General features: G+C 45.0%; 1 protein-coding gene and 1 non-coding gene across 2 annotated transcripts in view; one reads left to right on the plus strand and one right to left on the minus strand.

The window, feature by feature from the left end:
- Window positions 1–10,345: 10,345 nt before the first annotated feature.
- On the plus strand, window positions 10,346–10,536 carry LOC115068920. Its single transcript, XR_003848262.1, has one exon. It is a non-coding gene; the product is annotated as a U2 spliceosomal RNA (small nuclear RNA).
- Window positions 10,537–14,363: 3,827 nt separating this feature from the next.
- Pecr (peroxisomal trans-2-enoyl-CoA reductase) overlaps window positions 14,364–20,733 on the minus strand; it is a 41,237-nt gene continuing 34,867 nt past the window's right edge. Inside the window, exons 7-8 of the mRNA XM_008825679.3 lie at window positions 19,193–19,304; window positions 14,364–14,980 (exon numbers count right to left, since the gene is read on the minus strand). Coding sequence (XP_008823901.1) covers window positions 14,895–14,980; window positions 19,193–19,304 — 198 coding nt within the window. The 3' untranslated portion in view covers window positions 14,364–14,894. The remainder of the gene's footprint in view (window positions 14,981–19,192; window positions 19,305–20,733) is intronic.

Below are 20,733 nucleotides of genomic sequence, written 5' to 3' on the forward strand. Positions count from 1 at the left end.
GTGCTTTACGTACATTTTGTAATTTTGCCTGTTTTCCATTGGCACTTTCTTAGGCAGTGTTCTATGTTTTCTTGTTTTTTGTTTTTTTGTTTTTTGTTTTCCAATACTAATTTAATGTGACGAGTGAAAGTCGTCTTTTCTCATGTCTTCATCGTTATTGTCCTGCCGTAAAACAGTAGTTCCCCGAGTTCTTGCACTCACTTCCCGTAGGACTCATTCCAGGAAGAAATTTGACTTCTAGGGTTTTCTCTGACAATCTAGGGTGTTCTGACTTCTGTCTGCACATACAAAAACACCACCCTCGCAGGCAGGTCAGTGTTATAAAAATCTATCTGGAACCCTCTTCAAAACCATGGGCTTTTTTTTCATTTCGTTTTGTGTGTATTGCAGAACTTCCAGGGATGGCGCATTCCCTTGGGAAATAGTGGGTTGATTAAAAAAAACATTTGTGCATCTACTACTAAATATGGCTTCAGGTGCTTTTGTTAACCTTGTGGTTTTACTATTTCTGCTTTCTTTGTTAAGTGTAAAGATTTATTCTTTTTTCTTTGTGTGTATACATATTTGTGTGTGCCACCAGTGTGGGGGTACCCAAGGAGGCCAGAAGAAAGTATCTGATCCCCTGGAGCTGGAGTTACAGGTTGTGGGCCCGCCTGACATGGATACTAGGAATCTAATTTAGGTTCTCTGGAAGAACAGCAAGTGCTCTTAACCACCCAGCCCTAGTATTTCTGTTTCTAATCTTAGTTTTCCAAGCATCTTTTCTATGAGTTTCTCAAGGTGATTATATTTTCATTATTTTTCTAAAATCTACCTTGTAAATTGATTTAATAGATGTGGATGAAAGCTGTGTCTTTCTATGTAGTCCTGGATGGCCTGGAAATCCAGGTAATCCTGTCTCTAGTCCCCAGATTCTAAGATTACAGATGTGTGTCCACCAAGAAGTTTTTGTTGCAATGTTAAAGAAAAACTTGCTACCTCTCAAAGAAGGTAAGACTGACTTGAATAAGACTCCAGAGGGGCCATAGTGATGCACTGAGCTCTGTAGGGGTGCAGAGGTGAAGAGATTGGACTCAAATGCTTCTAGGACAAGATTTATAGCCAAGGAGCAGAGTGGGGTCAATGGAGGGAAAGAGGAAATAGAGGGCTAAGGGTCAGGGCCAGCACATTTCTCTAATAGCAAGATAGTATTCCCAACACTCAGACTGAAATGATGTTATAAATTAGGACAGGCAGAAAAATTAAAAAACAACCAAAACCCAGCAGTATAACCCGAGATATCAACACTAAAAAGTGAACCTGGGGGGGGGGGCGGGAGAGGTGGCCTGGTGGTTAAGAACACTGTTCTTGCAGAAGACCCGGGTTCGAATCCCAGCACCCACATGGCAGCTAACAACTGTCTGTAACTCCATTCCCAGGGGATCCAACGGCCTCTTCTGTCCTCCTCAGGCATTGCGTGACACAGGTGTACTTACCTGCATGCAGGCAATACATGCATACACATAAAGTAAAAATAATAAAATATTTTTTAAAAAGTGAACCTGGGTAGAATCTTTAATAATACAAGAAGCAGGGAAGCACAGTAAACCAGGTATGTCATGGGGAAGTGAGGATCTTGTTCCAAAGATGGAGGCTGGACTATTTGGAATCTTTAAGATGAGATCAAAGGCATACAACACGGTTATGTATGGGAAGCTGTTGCAGGTTCTGTGTTGCCAGCTGTGAAGACCCTGACCTGGATCAGGTCCCCTGCTGATTGGGGGGGCAAGAGGTGCGGAGTCAACACACAGACACCGGGAGTCGGGTAGAAGCAAGTACTAGGCAGGTGCTCTGGGCTGTTTAATGCAGGAGGGGCCAGGCCTTATATTTCCCTTTTCTCCGCCCCCAAGTCCCTTTAGTCAGCGAATCGTTTTCTGATTGGTCCATGCCAGGCAGTCTGTCAGCAATCACTGGGCTCGCGAGCAGGGTACAGAGGCGCAGGCTCCTTTTGGTAGGCTTTTTGCGGACCAAGAAGTGAAGTGAATTCTCACTGAATCCCGGGGCTCTGGGTCCGTGCCATCTTTGGAGGCCTCCTGCTACAGGAAGCCAGTTTCTACTTCAGGGAAGCTGAATGCTATGGCTGTAATGTATTCCTTCGAAAGTTTCCACTGAGACACTGTCTCCAGTGTGACAGGACACGGGGCTTCAGGAAGGAGCTTGGGAAAAGGACCTTGTCTTAGTAACTAGTGCTCTTGTAAGGGACTGGAGGAAACAGCCTGGACTGTACTCCCAGCCCTCTGTTCCTCTTCTGGCTAGGACAGTTTTGTTTTCTTTGGAGGATACAGCTACAAGATACCATCTTCAAAGTGGGCACCAGGATCTCATGGGACACCAAACCTGCCACTTCTTCAGCTTAAATTTTCCAGTTTCTAGAACTGTGAAAAATCAGTTTCTGCTCTGTTGGAGACACCACTTTACCTAAATTCCACTGAAAGCTTGACCACATGCAATGGTGCCTCCAGTCAAGAACATCTACAAAGAAGGTATGTGTGCTGAGACAGGCAAAGGAAAGCAGTGCCCTCACCCCAAATTAGATAAGGAAGTAGCACTCGGATTGGTCACAATGCCCTATCATGCTTAGCTGGTCTTCACTGTAGTACACAGATTCTTTGCTTCAAAATAACATTCCTAGAAGTCTTGACGTTTTCTTAAGACTGCGCTCACTGAATAGAAGTCACACTGTTTGCTCTGCTCATGCAAATCGATGCAATGAAGATGAGCCTAGGGCCTCTGTCCCTTCAGCAGACAGCCTCCTGTTGTCCCTCCCCAGTGTTATGTCCTTCATGCTGCACCGTCAGTCTTCAAGAATTCTCTGAGCCCCTGCTGGGCTGGATGCAGCACTGCTGGGTTGTTTTTTAATATTTTATTATTTTTATTTTATGTGTATGAGTGTATTGCCTGCATGTATGTGAGTGCACCTGTGTTGTGCAATGCTCAGAGGTCAGAAGAGGGCTTCAGATTCCCCTGGAACTGGAGTTAAGGACAGTTCATAGCCGCCTTGTGGGTGCTGGGAATTGAACTCTGCAAGAGCAGTCAGTGCTCCTAACCACTGAGCCATCTCTCCAGTCCCAGCACTGCTGTTTATAAATGAGATTTACAGTATCTTTTTTATTAGGCCAAAGACAAATTTATGCTAGTTTTGTATCTTTTAATTACATTTTAATTTATTTTGTGTGCATGAATGCATGTGTATATGTATGTGATCACTTGAATGTCTTGGTGGCTAGAGGACAGCTTGTGGAAGTTGGTTCTCTCCCTCTACCAAGCAGGTCCCAGGGATTGAACTCAAACTGTTGGGTTTGGCAGCAAGTGCCTTTACCTGCTGAGCCATGTTGCTGTCCCTACACTACTGTACTGAGTTCTGTATCATGGTTGAAAAATTCACTATTAGTACCTAACTGAAAACAGGGTACTTTAAGCAATCTATTTTCATTTTCAGAAGAAAAATTTTCATCCTTAAAATGGATGAAGACTATTATTATTTAGAATATGATTAGTAGTAGTCAATGTCTCTGGAGCTTAACTATAATACAGTGATCCATGTCTCCCCTTTTGAGACGGGGCCTTGCTGAGTCCAAACTGGCACTGAACTCAAGATCCTCCTGCTTCAGCTCCTGAGTACTAAGGATTAGAGGTGTGCCACCATAACTAATCTTCCACTGATTTTTCTACATCTTTTTGCCATGTTGATTTACAATGACTATCTTGAAACCAGTATAAATATTTTATATTTGGCCATTTTCTAATCAGTAGAGTGTATTTGTTGCACACTAAGCCATACCCTTTTGCAAGATCATGCTAAATTTGAATAGGAAAGACCAAATGAACTAGGACAATTAAAATTTGCTTTAAAATTTTTAATCTTTTTGTACATCAGCCATGAATTCATAGGACCGGCTCGAGCCACTCAGGCCCCCTCTGCCAGTCTCCCTTTCTCCCTGGCTTTCTTTTTTTCTCATAATTTTTCTTCACCTATTTGAGGATGCTATCTTGGCTCTTAAGTGTATGTAACATGTTCAGTAAAAAACATTAATTCTCTTTGCAAGAATCTTAACTTGCTTCTTTCCAACAATGCCAACAGCATGTAGACATGCTGAGGGACAGTGTAGACTCTACTAGTCTTGCCATGGAGACATTTATGGGTGTTCCTTTTTGAACAGTCCCCATTCCCTTGTTGTCTACATCACTCTTCTTGTAGACTGCATAGATGTGGCCAAAGGAACAACTCCATATTGTCTAAAAGGCCTAGAGAACAGACAGTAGGGTACTTTTTCCCTTTGTCTCTCTGAGAATCCCTGGAAGATGGCAGCTCCAGCGGCAAGAAAGAAAAAGTGTGGTTGAGCCGCACTGACTGTGTGGGGTGCTTGTCAGAAGGCCAGGTTTATGGTGATGTTAGAATTTTTTGCCCTTCCTTCCACATTGCTCAGAGTCCCTAAATTCCAGGCCCTCCATGCTTCAACCACGTATTGCTTCAGCTGCAAGAGTTTGGGGTCCTGGTTATTATCTGGACCATACTGAGAAAGAAGGAAAAGGGGTGTGGTGATGCACACCTGTAATCTCGGAATTTGGGAGACTGGGCAATTGATCCCCATGCACTCAAACATCCAGAAGAAATTCTGGCTTCGGACACCACTGGACCCAAACCCTAGAGTATAAAGGGTCTGCTTTCATCCTGGGCTTTGAGTTGGTGCCACTCTCTGGCCTGAGTTGCCTTGGAGTGCACATCATTTCTGCTAGTAAACACAGCACCAAGAGAACAGTTCCTTCCCAGTCACTCAGCCAGCATGTCTTTCCCATGTTTAACTACACTGTATATCTAACTATACTGACATAGCTAGATTGATGCCCATAGCTGCTAACGCATAGACGCATAGGTTTGACTCTCTCTCTCTCTCTCTCTCTCTCTCTCTCTCTCTCTCTCTCTCTCTGTGTGTGTGTGTGTGTATGTGTGTGTGCAGTGTGTGTGTGTGTGTCTCCGTGTCTCCAAGGAGCTGCTGCATCTGCAGTGGACAGAAAGGATTGATCTCACAAGAAACGAGTTCACAGTCCTGTTAGACCCAAAACTCTATAGGAATCTTCTGCACTAGTGAGATAGGAAGCACTTGTTTTAATAAAATGTAAATACTTTTTCAGATCTCACTTCATCCCCTTGCACAGCCAAGGGTTACTGCCTAAAAGTATTCCATACAACTAAAGTTTATGGCCAACTCTGTAAATCTGGTTCTGTGTCCAATATCTCATGGAGTACAAAAGGTGAAAAGTAAACTATTCATCTGTAAAGAAGATGTAAGGAGCAATTGAAAAATCATGAAAATCCTGGCCTACATAGTGAGTTCTAGGTCAACTGGGCTACAGGGAAAGGAGCCAGGCATGGTGGTGCCTTTAGTCCCAGCACTTGGGAGGCAGAAGCAGGAGAATCTCTGTGAGTTCAAGGCCAGTCTGGTTTACATAGCATGTTTCAGGCCAGCTGGGGCTACAGGGAGACCCTGTCTCAAAAAAGACCAAAAAACAATTAAAAAACAAAAAACTAAAAAGAACCTCATGTGAGAGTGGGTAAAGTGTTTGATGTGTGAACGTTAAGGAGTGAGTTTGAGTTCTCAGAACTCACGGGAAGACGGTCCTGGTAGCATGCATCTATAATCTCAGCACTCCTCGGGTGAGATGGGAGGCTGACTGGAGAACCCCTAGAAGTTGGCTTATGAAGCAAAGGACAGCAAATAGGATGAAGGGGGAGGACACCCTAGGCTGTCCTCTAACCTTTACATGAACAATGTGGTATGCACAGATCCACATTTACATGAACATTCACATACACATACAAAGAAGATTAAAAAGAAAAACCACCACTTTGGGGCTGGAGAGAAGGCTCAGTGGTTAAAGGCACTTACTGCTCTCGCAGAGGACCTGAGTTTAGTTCCCAGCACCCATGTGAGGCACTCTCAACTGCCTGTAACTCCAGCTCCAGGAAATCCAAGCCTGGTTTCTGCTGGCATCTACACTCATGTACACATACCTGCACATATACCCACATACATACCATTTAAAAAATAAAAATAAGTCTTTAAAAAAAACCTTTATCTGTGCTTGGAGGCACCCATCATTTTGATTCCCACAGTGTGTCCTTCCTTACCTCAACCCCGTCTTTTCTCTTTTTTTAAAAAAATACTTTATTATTTTCATTTTATGTGTATGCGTGTATTGCCTGCATGTAGGTAAGTGCACTCATGTTGTGCAATGCCCGCAGAGGACAGAAGAGACTGTTGGATCCCCTGGAACTGGAGTTATGGACAGTTGTTAGCTGCCATGTGGGTTCTGGGATTCAAACCCGGGTCTTCTGCAAGAACAGTGAGTGTTCTTAACTGCTGCGCTCTCTCTCCAGCCCCAATAGTGCTTCATTTAATAGATTTAAATTGTGAAATTTTACACTTAGCTACCATGATCATCCTAAAATTATTTTTCCTTACCATACAGTTGAACTAGAATTACCCACATTTCCAGTGCTACAGGCAGTTCATGGCCACCGTGCTGGACAGCATAGGTCAGTGGAGCTGGGAATGACTGAAGTGGGGGACTATGGTGCAAATTAACAAAACCCTTAAGTAAACAAAATATCTGAGCTGGGCATGCTGGCACACGCCTGTAATCCCAGCACTCCGAGGCAGAGGCAGACACTTGTATGAGTTCAAGACCAGCCTGGTCTACATAGTGAATTCCAGGCCAGCTCAGGCTACAAAGAGACAGTGTCTCAAAAAGACCAAACCAAAACCCCACAAAATATCTGTAAGTCTGTATATATGGGGACCAATTAGTAATCAGGATATGTCAATTATCTTGATGATACATTGAGCTAAAATACTATTGCTTTATGTGGTGGCACATTTAATCCCAGCATTTGGGAGGCAGAAGCAGGAAGATCTGTGAGTTTGAGGCCAGCCTGGCGGGAGGGGGAAAACAAAGTCTTCATTACTAACACATTATCTATCTTGAGTCATGTCCTAGTTTGTTTCTCCATTGCTGTGACAAAACACTCTGACCACTACCAACTCAGGGAGGAAAGGGTTTATTCAGCTTACATTTCCCAGGTTGTAGTTCATCAGGGAGCCCAAGGTAGGAACTCAGGGCAGGAACCTGGAAGCAGGAGCTGGAGCACAGGCCATGGAGGAACGCTGCTTACTGGCTTGCTCCCCTGGCCCCTGCTCAGCCTGCTTTCTTATGCAACACAGGCCCACCTGCCCAGGGGTGGCACCACCCACAGTGGGCTGGGCCCTCCCACATCACTCATCAAGAATATGCCCTTCAGACATGGCCACAGGCCAGTCCAATAGAGGCAATTCCCCAATTGAGGCTCCTTCAACCCAGGTATGTCAAGTTGACACTAAAGCTATCCAGCACAAGTCAATTAAACATTTTAGTGGGCAATCCCTTAAATTCTGCCTTGGAGGACACCTGTAACCCTAATAATCCTGGGCCTAGATAATGCCCACTGACTGCTTAGGGCTGCTGAGTTAACTAGCAGTGCCTGAATAGGCTTGGACACTGGGAATCCAGGGTTGTTTCTACTTGCTGTCCCTGGTCATGCATCCATTCAGCTTTTTGTCCTGCAGAGGGAATAAATGCCTGAGTTTCAGTCTTAAAATATATGTTTCATCTGCATGTTTGCATGTAAGTGTACCATGTGCATGCAGTGCTGTGGAGACCAGAAGAGAGCATCGGATCCCCAGGAATTAAAATTACAAACAGTCGTCAGCCAACATGTAGGTGCTGGGAATCCAACTCTGGTCCTCTGCGAGAGCAGAAACTACTCTTAACTGCTGCTGAGCCATCTCTCCTGCCCCTTTCTAATTGTATGTGTGTGTACAAGAGTGCAAATGCCCACTGGAGGTCAGAGGCATTGGATCCCCCTGGGGCTGGACTTATATAGACAGAGTGTGCCTCCCAACATGGGTACTGGAAATCAAACTCAGGTCCTCTACAAGAACAGTGTATGCTCTATCCACTGAGCTATCGTTCCAGTACCCCTGAGGTTGCCTTACATCTATGATAGTTTTGATTTCCCGAGGGAAAGTTCCTGCAAAGAGACAACCTTTAAGCTTTCAGGCTGTTAAAAGTTTCATTGAGAATGTTGTGACTTCACTGAAGTATTCCAAACTAAGAAGCTGGTGTCATACTAGGCTAGTCAGGCCTAACAGCCAGTGAACACTAGCCTCTGGGTTTAGCTTCATGCATTTGTGTGACTGCTCCATGCAGTCATGACACAGTGTCAGGCTGACACCTCAGGATTTTCAGTCTTGAGGCTGAAGTGACCCTCCTGAAAGCCCTCAGCCTCACCAAAATCTTATAGATTTCCCCCTTTTCGTCTACCTGATGGTCCCTCCCTTTCCAATTTTTGAGAATTATGTACCTCTGGCTCTTTGATGGGTTCCTGGCTGAGGCTTACCATTAACACCTGAAAATGTCTTCAGCTCCCAAGTGCTGGAGTCATAGGCAATATGCCATATGGCTCCCTACTTTTTTTTTTACATTTATGTGTACAGGCATGTGCATGCCATTGCATTCATGTGGAGGTCGGCACATGTTTTGGAATCACTTCTCTCCTTCCATCATGTAGTTTCCAAGGGGATGGTTCAGGTGTCAGATTTGGCAGCAAGTGCCCTTAACCATTGAGCTCCCTTGCTGGCCTGCTTTCTTTTTGAGACATTAGAGACTGCAGTCTCTCTCTCTCTCTCTCTCTCTTTTGTCCTAAAGCATGTTTTTTTTGTTGTTGTTGTTGTTTTTTGTCTTTTTGAGACAGGGTCTCCCTGAAGCCCCAGCTGTCCTGGAACTATGTAGACCAGGCTAGCCTTGAACTCACAGAGATCAGCCTGCCTCCGCCTCCCAAGTGCTGGGATTAAAGGCCTGCCCCACCACGCCCAGCCCTGAACTGTCTCTTTACGTAGGGAACAATGCCTGTTAACATGCCTGTTAAATTTGTATTCAGAGGTCTGTTATTTGAGAGCTGGTTCAGTACAAAACACTTTAGCATTGGGATTTTTAAAAAATATATTTTACTTATTTTTTTTTGCGTGTATGAGTGTATTGCCTGCATGTAAATGCACCCTGGTCCTGCAAAACCCACAGAGGTCAGAGGCGCTGGATCTCCTGGAACTGGAGTTACAGACAGTTGTTACTCGCCATGTGGGTGCTGGAAATCGAACCCAGATTCTCTGCAAGAGTAGTCAGTTCTCTTAAACTGCTGAGTAATCTCTCCAGTCCCTCTTTTTTTCTTTTATTAAACCCAGTGTTGACATGAGTAATATAAAGTCCAACTAAACTGCAGTTCTGCAGTTAAAGAACGGGAAAGGTCAATGCTGTCACAGAAACTTTTTGCCACCGCTCAGCAAGCTTGACCCCAACACCTGCCTGCTGCTCTGCCATCACCAGCCACCTCGTCCTCCTTGCCCCCTGCCTTGGGCCAGGGTTTTCTAAACAATTTCTGATTCTGGGTGTGTGCACATTAACACACGTGGGTTAGTCATCCGACAAACGTCTCCTAAGCGCACAAGGGCCCAGAAGATACCACAGCGGACAACGGCCGGAGACAAGGCGTTACCCAAAGGACGATGAATAGTGAACTTACGACAAGCACCAGGGCGCCATAATATGTATAAGAAGGCCTCTGATCAGGCTTGGGGTGGGTGCGCGGGGGGGGGGTCTTGAGGAAGGCGACGCGAAGGAGGTGACACCCACGCGGTTCGGTGGCCTAGGTGACCAGGGGAGGAAGGGGAGAGCAGCCGGGGTCAGACGCAGCTTTAGAGTTCAGGAGCACCGGAGTTTCAGGCCCAGCGGCGAGAATCCCTCGGCGCCCACCACATTCGCCCACCCTCGGTCGATGGCGCGAAATGGCCTCTCCACCACAATCAGGAAGAGAAAGTCCGCCAGGTGGGCTCCGGCCTCCTCCGTAGCTCCGCAACCCAACCCCAGCTTCCATCCCTTCCTGCTAATCCATGACCAAACAGGAAGTACCCTGACCCGAACGCCGCGCGGAGGCTGCCGGGAGGGGCGAAGCCCAGGGTCACCACGCCCCCAGGCGGGCGGGACATGCAAATGAGACGAGGCCTCCCACCCGGGAACGCTGGGTCGACAGGGATGTGAAATTTCTTGCAGAAAGTGTGAGAAAAGAACGCGTGCCGAGGGCAAGAGAACGAGCCCGTGAGGCCGCCGGAGCCCGATGGAGAGCCGGGAGTCGGGAGCGCGGGGTTGTGAGGGGTGACCGCAATGTTAGTGTGGGGCGAGGGCGTAGGACAAGGCACAGTGCGGAGAAGAAACTATCGCTTCTCGGCCTTTTGGCTAAGATCAAGTGTAGTATCTGTTCTTATCAGTTTAATATCTGATACGTCCTCTATCCGAGGACAATATATTAAATGGATTTTTGGAGTTAGGAGTTGGAATAGGAGCTTGCTCCGTCCACTCCACGCATCGACCTGGTATTGCAGTACTTCCAGGAACGGTGCACCCCCTCGGGGAATAATGGTGATTCAAAAAAAGAATACTGTGTCAATGTCTAGGGTTTGAGTCTGTTCTCGCGAGTCATTAGTACTAGACGTGCATTCAAGCTCACTTGGTATTTAGTGTTCTCGTGATAGGAGGCTCCTTCTATTTCAACTTGGTTGCCCGGATGTTTTTTCCAGGTTTAGTGAAAGCAACTAAGGCTTTTAATTTGCAAGCCCTTTGGCCCTCCTACTTTCCCTGTTACTGATTCAGATCCCTCCTTTTGAAGTAACTTGAGGTGTTGTGTTGTGTTGATGGTTGGGAGTCTAGTCCAGTTTCCTCCTTTTTTCTGTTAGAGCGATCGATCTGACAGGAATCTGGAACTCAGTCCCACCCTTCGTGGCCCCTTCTGGTATCACGCGGAGGAACTCTGGCTTCTAGGCATTTCTGTAACACTAACAGTGTTTCCTATCTTTAGCACCATCACAGACAAGATGTGCCTGGAACCAGGGGGAGCATGCAGGTGCTCTCCCCTGTGTTTGGGCATGTGGTAGCTAGAGTTTGCTCCCCTCTTGTGTGTTGTTTTGTTGTTGTTTGAAATTGACACAAGGTCTCTTACCCAACCTAGAGTTCACTACCTCACCTACACTATCTGGCCAGTGAGTGTCTCAAAGCCCTCACAGAGCAAGTGGCAGAGTCTAGGAGTTGAACTCAGGCAGCTGGACATCACTGGACTCTAAACTTCGTAACTCGTGGAGAAAAGAGAATGAGAGAATGTGCATAGAGTTCTGCTGGGTTGACAGAAGAGCAGAAATGATCAATGGATGGGATTCCAGGAAGCAGTCAGCAGAAAGGTTGTTAGAACTCAGCATGTGTCCTCAATCAGAGGGGGAAACTCACAGTATTGAACTGATGACCTCAAGAAGGGCAAGTTTGTCCCCGACTGTGAACAGGAGCTGTGGTCTCCAACCACCAGCCCTGTGAGTCACGGTTCACATTCCTCTGGTGGTGGACTGATGGTGGAGCAGATTGGAGGAAGGAGGACTTCCCGTTATGATGCTGGGCATCTGTTTAGCCTTCTCTGAGTGGCTGCACTCCCCACAACCCCCTCCTCTGAGGTCCCAAGTTGTGCATGGCACTGGCTTTGCTGCTGCGTTGGGCTTATGCTGGGGATAGGGGAGGTTCTAGTGTTGGGAGGATTCTCAAGAATGGACTTCCCACTTCTCTTAATGGACAGAAATGGTCTTGATTCCACACGGTCCTGGGCACCCAGATCTTGACATTGGGCCTTTGCCATTCCCAGGCACCAAGAGGTTTTCCATCATTTTTTATTACTCTTCCACAGTCCCAGTGTACCTTCACCTGTGCCCTACAGAAAGCAGAAAACACCTAATTGAGCTTCTCAGTCTGGGAAGTTAAAAACAATAAGTAATAATAATTAAAAAAAAAAATAAAAAGGGCAAGTTTGGAGGCCACAGGTGGAAACAGGTGGTAGAACCCAGTTAGATCAAGGAGTGCGAACTTCTCCCTGGAAAGCAATGTCGACACTGACAGCTTGGGTACTAGAAGGGTCTAGCCAGTCTGACTGCCATGAACAGTGTGCAGGAATGTGTTCATTTGACCCAGCTGTGCTGCTCAAGGCTGACACTAACCTACAGAGCACCTTACAAGAAGAAACAATCTTGCCCACAAGACAACCACTGCCACCAAGCCAGATTCCCAACTAGTATGCCTATCTTGTCTGTGTTTGGTTTAGACTTTGTAAACAAGGGGTGCAGAAGAAATATGAAAAGAAAAAACTTCAAGTTGAAGCTTTGCAGTTGTGTTTTAGAATTCCAAGATGGCACTGCACAGACTGGTGTTCTTCAGTGCACCACAAGATGGCATTTTTAAACACTCCCCCCCGACTACCCCAGCCATAGTAACAATATATGCAAATATATGTTTTTTAAAAATATTTTGTTACTATGTGTATGAGTGTATTGCCTGCATGTATGTGAGTGCACCCGTGTCGTGCAATGCCACAGAGGTCAGAAGAGGGCTTTGGATTCCCCTGGAACTGGAGTTAAGGATGGTTTGCAGCCTCCAGGTGGGTGCTGAGAATCAAACCCAGGTCCTCTGCAAGAACAGTCAGTGGTCTTAACTGCTGAGCCACCTCTCCAGCTCCACAAAGATGTTTTATGGTTACAGGATGGAGCTACTTGGCAGCTGTGGAAATGCGCCCCCCTTCTGGTCAGCTATTAAGAACGTTACTGATGATTGTCAGCCCAGCTGCTAATGATCAGTCAGTATCCTCTGCTGCATTCACTGTTGGGTTCCTTCTCAAAATGCCTACCTCAGCCAGGCTGCTTATTTAGGTGTGTATTACCTGGAGACCTGGAGCTGCTCTAATGGATGGCTCTGGTTTTGAGGCTTCCAATCAACTTAGTCCTTTCTTCAGATTCTTCCTACCCAATCCACCTTTCTTGCCTCTCTCTGTCACAGCTGTCAGAACTTACTCATAGCCTCAGTCAGAGGTAATCAGAAAACTTTTCTAATGGGAAATCTGCAAATAGAACAACTGGTATTTATACAGGACAGAAAGCAACCTGAGGGCAGAGTGTGTATACACTCCTGAGCAGTGGCCCACAACAGCTGATTAGTTAGCTAGGAAAGGAGGAGACTGGGGTAGGCTTAAGGGGGGAACACAGAAGAGTGGGCACCAAGTATTACTTTTGTATTCCCCCTCAACCCTCCTGCACCAGGCATCTATCGTGGACTAGGCCAGCACAGCCACTTAAGATAACTCAGTGTTTGCCCTACCCTAGAGCTAGTCCTGTGGACACAGCAATGGAGAGAAGTGGGGTTCAATAGCATGGGTTCCTACTTACACAAGGCTGGTGGAGGTGTGGCTGTACAGGGTCAAGCTCATTATATGGTGGAGGATGACTCTGAACTTCTGATCTTCCTGCCTTCACCTCCTGAGCCTTGGGATTACAGGCCTGGATTATGCAATGCTGGGGATCGAACCAGGATTTCATGTATGCTATAGAAGCATTCTACCAATTAAGCTACATCCCCAGTCCATGTTATACAGATTTATTATTTGTCAGTCTTGTGAAAATAGAACTGGGCCCTTTAAGCGGTTTTTCCTTTACCAGCTGGGCCTGAGGCTTTGTCAGCAGAGGGCAATGGAGAAACACTGTAGGAGGCAGCAGGTTTCCCTTTTCAGTGCAGCAATGCAGATGACTCCCACATAGCCAACAATGCCAGGTGAGACATCTTCTATGCACAGATGTCCCTGGCACCCTAAAGTGGAGTTCTAGCAAGTTCTATCTGCAGTACAGCACAAGGACTTCTCTGCCTTACATGGAGCCATAGCAGTGACCACTACACTAGAGCTGGGTGTCTGGGCCTGGGGAAGAGCCCTTCTTTGGATGCCCCACCTCCGACCTCCGTGGTAGTTCTGGCTGGTCTTTCCATCTGTTCTCACCACATTCTCTAAAGCTTTCTTTATTTCTGGCAAATCCCCCATTACACCAATTCCTTGCCATCCTTAGTAATTCTTTATTTTCAAGTCCTATTATTGAAGTTGCAGTGTAAAGTCTGACACTTAAAAGCTAAAGATACCTATTCAAGGCAAGTCTGTCCCTGTCTACAGGGAACCAGCACCGTCACTGTCTGGGGGCTGAAAGAAAGCCTCATGGGTATAGCATCCTGTGGGACATAGCATCCCACCTGGGAACCACTCCCTCACCAGGAAGAAGCAGGAGCGCTGTCTGATATGGAACCACTGATTGCATCCTATGCCACACATTTCACAGGCAGCGGCTTAAGGTGCATACATCTTTGAGTTTATGAACAAAAGGAACTACAAATTGATAATTACCATAGAGCTTTATTGATCCAAAAGTATCTACCACCAAAAATAAGTCAGCATATAACTCTAGTTGTAATAATCATAATTATGCCACAAAATGTCCCCATTTTTGTAATTCAATCATAAAGCCCTTTGAGATTTTTGATCTTGCTATGCAGATGACCTTGAATTCCTAATCTCCTGCCTCCACCTCCTGAGTGCTAAGAATAAAGGCTTGTCCCACCACACCCAGCTGTGATCCTTAGTAGTTTTCAGTTATTTCAATTTTTTCAAATATCTCTCTTGGAAATAAGAATAGTCATTTAAATACATTAATCTCTGCTCTTTACAAAAAAAATTACAAGTTAAAAGATATTGGTTTGGACATAAAGCTGCACTTATTTGGGGAGTAGTTTTTGCATAGATCTAACTGATAACATTAAAAATGATTTTTGACCTGCACAGAAATTGTAAGCTCTTGTGAAGCACAGAAGAACATTCCAAAGATGTCAAGGCACTCAGGAACAAGACAGGTGGTTGTTTCCTTGGCTTAGAGGTTGGCCTTCTGTTTAAAAGATTCCTTCATCCTCCTGACAATAGAAGAGTCTCCGACTCCCACAGGCCAGTTGTCATGATCTGTTTAGTTGGTGGGAAAAAACCTCGTGTCACTTGAAAATCTGTTAACCTGACTGTCTTAGTTTCTACTCAAGCCTTGAGGTTTTTTTTCTAGCTTCCTTAGGCAAGGAGAAAGAATCCTGAGGATTAATGGTTTTGTAAAAATCCGTGCATGTGCCGGGCGTGGTGGCGCATGCCTTTAATCCCAGCACTCGGGAGGCAGAGGCAGGCAGATCTCTGTGAGTTCAAGGCCAGCTTGGTCTACATAGTGAGTTCCAGGTTAGCTGGGGCGACAGGGAGTCCCTGTCTCAAAAAGACCAAAAAGAAGAAAAAAAAAATCCCTACATGCAAATCCCAGGTCTGCCACTCACCAGCTTTTCTCAGTTTGGGGAAACTACTCTTTAGGAGCCTCAGTCTTCCTGTGTACTGAAGGGAGTAATGATTAAATTAAATTGGGGAGAGTTAAATGTGACAACATCTAGACGGCCCATAGCATACTGCATTCAACAGTGGAGCTTCTCAATAATATTGAAATGATGTATTAACTTTGCACCAGGCATGGAAAGATGCCTCCTGGCATCCCATCCCCATTTCCTCTCTCCAATAGCCTGGGTTTCCATGGGAGAATCTATGAGGGTCAGGGAAGTAAGGGCTTTGGGGAGCCTGTGAGGTAAGCTGTCAGTGCCTCCCATCCCCCTGCTTGCGGTTATTGGTTGAGGATGAGCATCTATTTGAACCGGTCCGATACAGAGCAGACTTCAGAACTGTAACAAACGCTGAGACAAAGTCCTGTTCCTGTCCTGGCTGAATGTGGACAGAGTGAATCATATAGTCTTAAGCGTCAGGCTGCCATCTTGCAACCAGGAAAGCCAGGAAGGCTATTTAAGAGGAAGCTGGATTCATGGGAAAAAAAAAAAATAGGAAAGACAAGACTGTCTTTGACAAGACCCCACAGCTACCCAGACAAGTCTCACCTGCCTTCCTGTAATGAGCCAACAACTTCCTCTATGGAATTGCAGACAAGTAACCTATGCCAACCAGGGCTTGACATCAAGTGTAATCTACTTAAGGCTCCTGAAGGCCCAGGAAATGAATTCTTTCTGTGCCCTAGCATTACAGAAAACAGAGGCTTACACAAATTGCTTCCCTCAGTCATACCATGGAGAAGGGCAGAGCCAGGCTTCTGCCTCAGGCACCCTCCACAGTACACAATCATTTTTTCTCTTTTTTAAAAATTTACGTGTTTGTGTGTATTGCCTGCATGTAGGTAAGTGCGCCTGTGTCATGCAATGCCTGAGGAGGTCAGAAGAGGCTGTCGGATATCCTGGGACTAGAGTTATGGACAGTTGTTAGCTGCCATGTGGGTGCTGGGATTCAAACCCGGGTCTTCTGCAAGAACAACCAGTGTTCTTAACTGCTGAGCCATCTCTCCAGCCTGTTTTTTTGTTTTTTTTTAATGTGTATGAGTGTATTACCTGCATGTATAATGCACCCATGTTGTGCAGTATCATTGAAGGTCAGAAAAGGGTGTGACTGGAGTTATGGATGGTCGTTAGCTGCCATGTGGGTGCTGGGAATCGAACCTGGGTCCTCTGCAAGAGCAGCCAGTTCTCTTAACTGCTAAGCCATCTCTCCAGCCTCCCACCTTTTTTTTTTCTTTTTTGAGACAGGGTCTTACTCTGTAGCCCAGGCTGGCCTTGAACTCTTGATTCTTCTGCCTAAATCTTCTGAGTGCTTAGATGACAGGCATATACTAACTAGCATGCCTGGCCCTTAGAGCTGGTAATATTAAACACCACCTTGAAAGGCTGGAAACCACTGGCCAATATTTGGGGACCATGGTATTTTTATAAGGTAGATGTGGCTACTTTCCTCAAAAGCTTCAAGAGGCTCATCAGCTAAGTGTTTATTACAAAGCCTGATAACTTGAGTTTAATCCCTGGGACCTATATGATGGAAGGAGAAAATTCATTCCCATAAGTTGCCCTCTGACTTCCACATGCATGGTATGGCACATGTACACGCACACATGCACGCACACGCACGCACACACGCATGCACACTCACACATGAATACTAAATGTAATTAAAAAATATAAAAACCCTAAAAGAGTATTTTGTATGATCAGCATTGTATTAGTTACAGAACAAATTCATTTTACTGGAAACATGGAAAAATATTGATCCTGAATTTCTTCCTTCTCTTTCCCCCCTTTTTTTTGTCTTTTTGAGACAGGGTCTCCCTGTAGCCCCCACCTGGCCTAGAACTCACCATGTAGACAGGCAAACAGGCTGGCCTCGATCTCACAGAGATCCACCTGCCTCAGCCTCCTGAGTGCTGGGATTTTTTTCCCTTTTTAAAAAAAATATTTTATTTATTATTTTTATTTTATGTGTATGCATGTATTGCCTGCATGTAGGTAAGTGCACCTGTGTTGTACAATGCCCGCAGAGGACAGAGGAGGCTGTCAGTTATCTTGGAACTGGAGTTACAGACAATTGTTAGCTGCCATGTGGGTGCTGGGATTTGAACCCGGGTCTTCTGCAAGAACAGTTAGTGTTCTTAACCGTTGACCCATCTCTCCAGCCCCCGATTCTTTCCTTTTGAAAAAAGGAAAAGCAGTGCAACTTGCAGTAAACAATACTGACTCATAATGAGATGAAGGGAAAGGCTCTTTTCTTCATTATTTTCTTTTGAAACAATATTGCATGGCCAAGTAGGCATGCCTACTTGTCTTTGCAACTGAGGTCTTTATAGTAATGACATCTTAGAGATACCACCACAACAATGTTAGTAGATAGTCTACAAGATTGGGAAAATAAATAAAATTAAGATTCTATACTAATCATTAGTTCAGGGGAAGCCTTTCACTTTGGCCAGACTGTTGGCACAGAAATAGGTTGAAGTTGGGATCTTTATATAAAATTCAAATGTACAAATGGGAGTTTTGTGAATCACACATTAATTTACTAGTAGCCACTTAGTAACTGTCTTTAGAAAGAGGTCAAGCATATTTGTGTTTATGTTTTCTGTTTGTTTGTTTTTTTTACATTATTTATTTATTTATTTATTATATATACTCAGGGTCTATGTATCCCAGGTTGCTCTCAAACTTGGTATGTAGCTGAGGGTGACCCTGCACTTTTGATCCTCCTCCTACTTCCCCCCGGAGTGCTAAGATTACAGGTATGCAACACCATTCCTAGTTTTATGGGGTGTTGTGGATTAATCCAGAGGTTTATGTATGCTAGACAAATACTCTACCAACTAAGCTACATGCTCAGAACTTGGCATACCTTTTAATTTCTGTAGACTTTGTTTGTCACTTGTAAAATTAGGACATTGGACTATCTGATTTTATAAGATCCTTCCAGCCTCAAAAGTCTTTGGTCTAGCCATGAGATAAACATTCACACACATTTGTGTATAATACTGTTACTGGGTTGAGCTTATAAAAGTGCTGTTTTCAAGCCAAGTGTTAATAGTGTTATAGGCACAGGCCTATAATCCTAGCACTCAGGAGGCTATGACCAGCCTGGGCTATATAATGAGATTGTCTCAAAATCAAAATCAAAAATGAAAATAAAAATACTGCTTTTATAAAGAAAAAAATTGGTTGTATAGAGAAGTTTCATATTATTTCACTCAACGTATATTTCAAAGAAAGGACAAGGCAGGACAACACACTACTCCATCCTACCTGGCAGAGCTGGTTATTCTTTCAGATATGCAAAACACTTATTGGGAGGAAAGAGGAATGAAATCTTTGACCCTTAAATATTCAGCAAGCTTTTGCCTCTATCAGTCTTTTTTTTAAATATTCTATTTATTATTTTTATTTTATGTGTATGACTGTATTGCCTGCATGTACGTGAGTGCACCCATGTCATGCAATGCCACGGAAGTCAGAAGACTTCAGATTTCCCTGGAACTGGAGCTAAGGACGGTTCATAGCCACCATGTGGGTGCTTGGAATTGAACTGGGGTCTTCTGCAAGAGTGGTCAGGGCTCTTAACTGCTAAGCCATCTCTCCAGCCTCCCAGTCTTTTTAATCAACAATTTAGATATTTTCTGCAACTGAGAACATTTTCTTTAAAACCGTATCATGAATATAAACATTTCACACTTTTTGATGTCCTGTAAGAGAAAACCTCCACCTCTGAAGGAGCCACTTTAGAAACTGAACATGAACAGGTCAAAAGCTAGTGATGCTTCAATTGCTGGCTGCTTACCTGGTATGTGGTATGAATGAGTGTACAGAGACTGGCCCCCATCCACGTTCACCAACTGCCCAGTGATGAAGGAAGCAGCAGGGGACAGTAGGAAGCACACGAGGGAGGAGACCTGGAGACACATGCCCAAGAGAAAGGCTAAAATAAGTGAGTAAATAAAAAATTTTTTATTTATTATTTTTATTTATTGTGTATGCGTGTAAGTGCGCCCGTGTTGTGCAATGCCCTTGGAAGTCAGAAGAGGGCATTGGATCCCCTGGAACTGGAGTTATGAACGGTTAGCCAACATGTGGGTGCTGGGAACTAAACCCAGGTCCTCTGCAAGAACAGCCAGTGCTCTTAACCGCTGAGCCATCTCTCCAGCCCTGTGAGTAAAATTTTAAGAGGAACAATTTAAAATTTTTAAGAGTCCATTCCTGTGACTGCACATTCCGGAATCACCACATCTCAAACTACAGAACTGTGTTGTGAATCCTACATCCATTCCATGTGAGCCATGTACAGACAATGGCCTCTTACTATTCTGGCAACATTGAAGTCTGGTAAGTTATTAGGGTACAGGTGGCAAGAAGGTGGTGAAGAAGCCTTAGAAAATGTCAGTCAAGCAGCACCATGTGCAGAAGCCCAAAGCAAACACAGTACAAGTCTCAAGTCTCAGCACTTTCCCACTTCAACAGTCTTCTCCCTTCCATAGCTCCTGCTTGTCTGCCACAACCACATCTGTCATCCTGGGCATCTTACATCTTGGTTCCAGATATAGTCCGTGTGCCTGTGTAGCAACGCATTGGCATTCTGATTGGTTCAGTCCATCATCTTGTCAGGTCAAAGACACAGCAGGGCAGATCACAGCAGCTTTTCACAAGAGGGACTTCAGAGTCCCACCACATTCCTAAAAACTTAGTTACCTGCTGAGGTTTTTGAGAACATCTCCCTAAACCAGGCAGAATTCATTCCACTGGTCATAAAGAAACAGAAGCAGAGTTTGACAAAGGGTGATGATCCTGAACACATGACCTCTTGGCTCTCCCACCAGGGACTGACACTTAAGTGAAAAAACTCATTGATAGGCTGGCAGCATGGCTCATCTGGTAAAAGTGCTTTGCTATGCAAGTCTGACTTGACACTCATCAGATCCCACGGTGGAAGGAGAGAACCCACTCTGGAGGTTGTCCTCTATCCTCCACACCGTAGCACATACACATCTGCATTGACCCCCCCCACACACAACATAAACAAACAGGCCAGCAGTCTCACCTGGCTTGTAGACCCAGCTATAATCGGCCATAAAGTTCCCCTCATTGTGTATCTTGTTGTAGCTACCATTTTCTCTCCTTCCAAAGTCTTTAAAGGATCACCTACATCAGGAGTTGTCAAAGTGTGATTGGCTGTACACCTAAGACCTTTTCAGGGGATTTTAAAGGTCAAAACTATTTTCATAGGAATATTAAATCCTAACTTGTCTTGTTCACTGTGTTGACATTTTATTTATGGTGCCAAAGCAATGATGGGGGAGGTAGGCATGGTAGCGCAGGCCTTTAATC

The sequence above is a fragment of the Nannospalax galili genome, unplaced genomic scaffold (genome assembly GCF_000622305.1).
Source record: "Nannospalax galili isolate Female #2095 unplaced genomic scaffold, S.galili_v1.0 scaffold127, whole genome shotgun sequence".
Taxonomy (NCBI): domain Eukaryota; kingdom Metazoa; phylum Chordata; class Mammalia; order Rodentia; family Spalacidae; genus Nannospalax; species Nannospalax galili.